Below are 3,538 nucleotides of genomic sequence, written 5' to 3' on the forward strand. Positions count from 1 at the left end.
CAGGAAGCTGAGGCCACAGACAAGACAACCACACGCAGGAAGCTGAGGCCACAGACAAGACAACCACACGAAGCCCACTCAGGAACACGGCCTTCCTAGGTGAGGCCTTCCCGATGCCATTTCTGATTTGTAAAAGCATCATGTTAGGAACACGGCAAACCCCTCCTGCAGGCGTGCGACGTGGCCGCACAGCGTGAATCACCCGGGAGCAGAACAGCCTCTGTCTCCCCCCCGGAGCACAGGCTGCCCCGGCCGGCCATTTTACAAGATGTCTGTCCAACACCAAGTCACGCCTCAGCCACACGTTCACAGAGTAGCGTGGCGGGAGGAGCGTGGTGTCTCCCAGCCTCTCTCTAGCTCTCTCGGCCTTGTGCACGTGCAGTCTGGGATGCTTTTTTTTTTTTTTTTGAGACGGAGTCTCGCTCTGTGGCCCAGGCTGGAGTGAGTGGCATGATCTCAGCTCACTGCAAGCTCCACCCCTCAGGTTCACGCCATTCTCCTGCCTCAGCCTCCTGAGTAGCTGGGACCACAGGCGCCGCCACCTTGCTCGGCCAATTTTTTGTATTTTCAGTAGAGACGCGGTTTCATCGTGTTAGCCAGGACGGTCTCGATCTCCTGACCTCGTGATCCACCCGCCCTGGCCTCCCAAAGTGCTGGGATTACAGACATGAACCACCGCGCCCGGCCGGGATGCTTCTGTTTTTACACACAGGGGCTCCTGAGGCCACAGGCCCCTCTACACCTCGCTCCCTGCACTATGGTTTAGGGGCAGCCCTCCCCACTGTGACAGCGCTGAGGACAGGCACGTTGACCCGGTGCCTACACAGCCAGCCCTCCCTCTACCCTGTTCACAGCTCTGTCCCCAGAGAGCCCAACCCTGTGGAGCAGATCATGAGGACTCATTCGTGGGGACTGTGAGGTGAGAACAGGAGGCAACGTCGTGCAGGCCCCAAGGAACCCGGGACTCTGGGCAAATAACAGGGAGGGGGAGTCCTGAGGAGGGGCTTGACAGAGAGAATGCCACCTGCTCCCTGGCACGCTTCCATCCCCCAAAATGCCCAATTCCTGCAGGCAGCAGAGAGTCTGCTGCCACCCCACCTCAGGACAGGCAGCCTCTCCAGTGTCCAGGGACTGCGGGCTCACCTCTGCGCCCCTCTTGTTTAGAGCCTGGCGCTACCCCGCCCACCACCCACCTCTGCACGTCTCAAGTTTAGAACACAAGTCGCCCCACTGGCCTCTGTGTCCCTCGGTTTAGAGCCCTCGCTCGTTCACTGACCCGGGTGACTCAAGAGTCAGCACCAAGCTATGAGGCACCCACAGCCAACTGCTAGAGAAGGCAAGGTCCTCACAGAAAAATCACAAAACTTGATGAAAAGAACAAAAAGAGACCTGTACAGACAGACAGACCCTCAGCATGACAGACACTAATGCTCCTGAAACAGCTGTAAGCTCAGAGGGTCCCATCAGCCGGACTGGGTCTCCTGACCCTGGGTGGTCTCCAGAGCGGAGCGAAACCAGTCCAGAGCTTCAGGACACAGCAGCACAACCCAGAGGCCTCGGGCAGGGACACACCAATGGGAGCAGCCAAAGACCCACACAAGTGGACAGGGAGGACATGCACCCACGGGGAGGCTGCGTTTGCCAACACGTTGCCGAGTCCACTGCCTAGACTGGTGCAAGCAAGCACAACGGGAGAGCTGCAGGCTCACCCCAGAGTCACACAAAAGCAAAACTTAAAACCCTGTGAGACGACCTGGGAAAAACCTACATGGTGTCAGAGGAGCAAACAGTTTCTCAAGACCCCAAACAAGATAAAAAGGCAGTCGAGCCTGCGGGACAGCATCACTGCAGGTGAGGAGGCACCAAGGTGGGATGCGGCCCAGAATCGTGCGCTCAGGGGAAGCGACCCGTTGGTAAGCAGACCCACAACCCACCCACAACCCGCCCCGGGAGAGCCCTCGGGGCTGTGCTCCCCAGGCACAGGCTCCCAGCGGAGAGACGAATGGACAGGGCTACAGCCCCTGCTCGGGCCGGTCTCAGAAACACGCATGACAGAGAGAGACGCATGAGGCATGACACTCACACACAGTCCAAAGCACAGGAACCACGAGACATGTGGGCCTGCACCCCACACCGGGCACGAGGACACACTGCAGGGACGCGGACACCAAAGGGGAGGGGTCGGGCTCTGTGTGGGAGATAATGGCTGGTTTTAATCTGGCCAGATGAGGAGATGAGACACAGCAGGCAGGGTGGGAGGAGGGAATGGGGGCTGGGAGATGAGACACAGCAGGGGAGTTCTTCCCAGCGCTTACAATCTTTCTAAGTGACAGGAAGAAGGAAGCCAGGTCCCCATCCACCAGGAGCCAGTGTGCACGGTGGACCAGTCACGCAACCAGGAGACGTGGGGACCAATGGCATCCACATGACCCAGTGGGTGCTGGCAGCCACAAGGCAGCCTCAGTGCCGAGCACACACTGACCTTTCGCTGTGGGACAGGTCGACGTCGGCCTTGAGCATGGAGAGGAGGTTTGCACCTTCTTGGTTCTCCCGCTCCCGCCTCTGCTGCAGGGCCTCCAGCTCGGAGCGGCACTCTTCTATCTCGTGACTTAAGGATAAAACCTGGTCTTTCAGCTATTGGGAAAAATGGTTAAAGCTTTAGTTAAAACAGTTTGGTTAAAAGTAAATGGCTGTAAGGGACTTTCAACATAATTTCACTATTCAAGAGTCTGACTCAGGACTTTGGCGACAGGGCGAAAGCACTTCGGCACATTCCTCAACTCACAGTGCCTTCGACTGACAGCGGTTGAGGCGTGGCCCCAGCACAGGCCGAGGACTGTCTGCACATTTAATAAAAATACAGCAAAGGTGAACAAGGTGCTGATTAAAGATGAAAACTATTGATAGTTTTTCCTCCATTATTCATCATTTACAAAAGAATACACAAACATCTCCAGGTGGAACCTGAGGCAAGGGGAGGGAAGGGGCCAGTTCATCAGAGATCCACCGCTCAAAGAGCAATTTGAAGTAAGTCCCTGGATTTGGTCATTCACAAAAGTCAGTTGCCGGGCAGGCAAAGATCTCTCTTTCTGAGACAGGGTCTCACTCTGCTGCCCAGGCTGGAGTGCAGTGGCACAATCACAGCTCACTGTAGCCTCAATCTCCAAGGCACAAACAATCCTCCCACCTCAGCTTCTTGAGAAGCTGGGGCTACAGGTGCGTGCCACCACACACGGCTAATTTTTTCATTTTTTGTAGAGACAGGATCTCCCTATATTGCCCAGGCTGGTATCAAATTCCTGGGCTGGAGTGGTCCTCCTGTCTCAGACTCCCGAAGTGCTGGGATTACAAGTGTGAGCCATGTGCCGAGGGAGGGCAAATGGGGAGTGAGAGTCTAATGGGAACAGAATTCAGTTTTGCAAGATGAAGACTTCTGGAGATGGATGGTGGTGATGGCTGCACAACACTGTGAATGCACTTCCGCCACTGAATACACAACACTGTGAACACGCTTCCACCACTGAATGCACATCGTGAA

The 3,538-nt window shown here is 56.1% G+C and overlaps 1 protein-coding gene across 1 annotated transcript in view; it reads right to left on the minus strand.

Annotated features, from left to right (window-relative positions):
- Window positions 1-3,538, minus strand: part of PCNT (pericentrin) — a 118,379-nt gene that overhangs the window by 54,998 nt on the left and 59,843 nt on the right. Inside the window, 1 exon segment of the mRNA XM_026447415.2 lies at window positions 2,483-2,634. Within this exon segment, the coding sequence (XP_026303200.1) occupies window positions 2,483-2,634 (152 nt within the window).

Source organism: Piliocolobus tephrosceles, chromosome 19 (genome assembly GCF_002776525.5).
Source record: "Piliocolobus tephrosceles isolate RC106 chromosome 19, ASM277652v3, whole genome shotgun sequence".
In the NCBI taxonomy this organism is placed as follows: Eukaryota; Metazoa; Chordata; class Mammalia; order Primates; family Cercopithecidae; genus Piliocolobus; species Piliocolobus tephrosceles.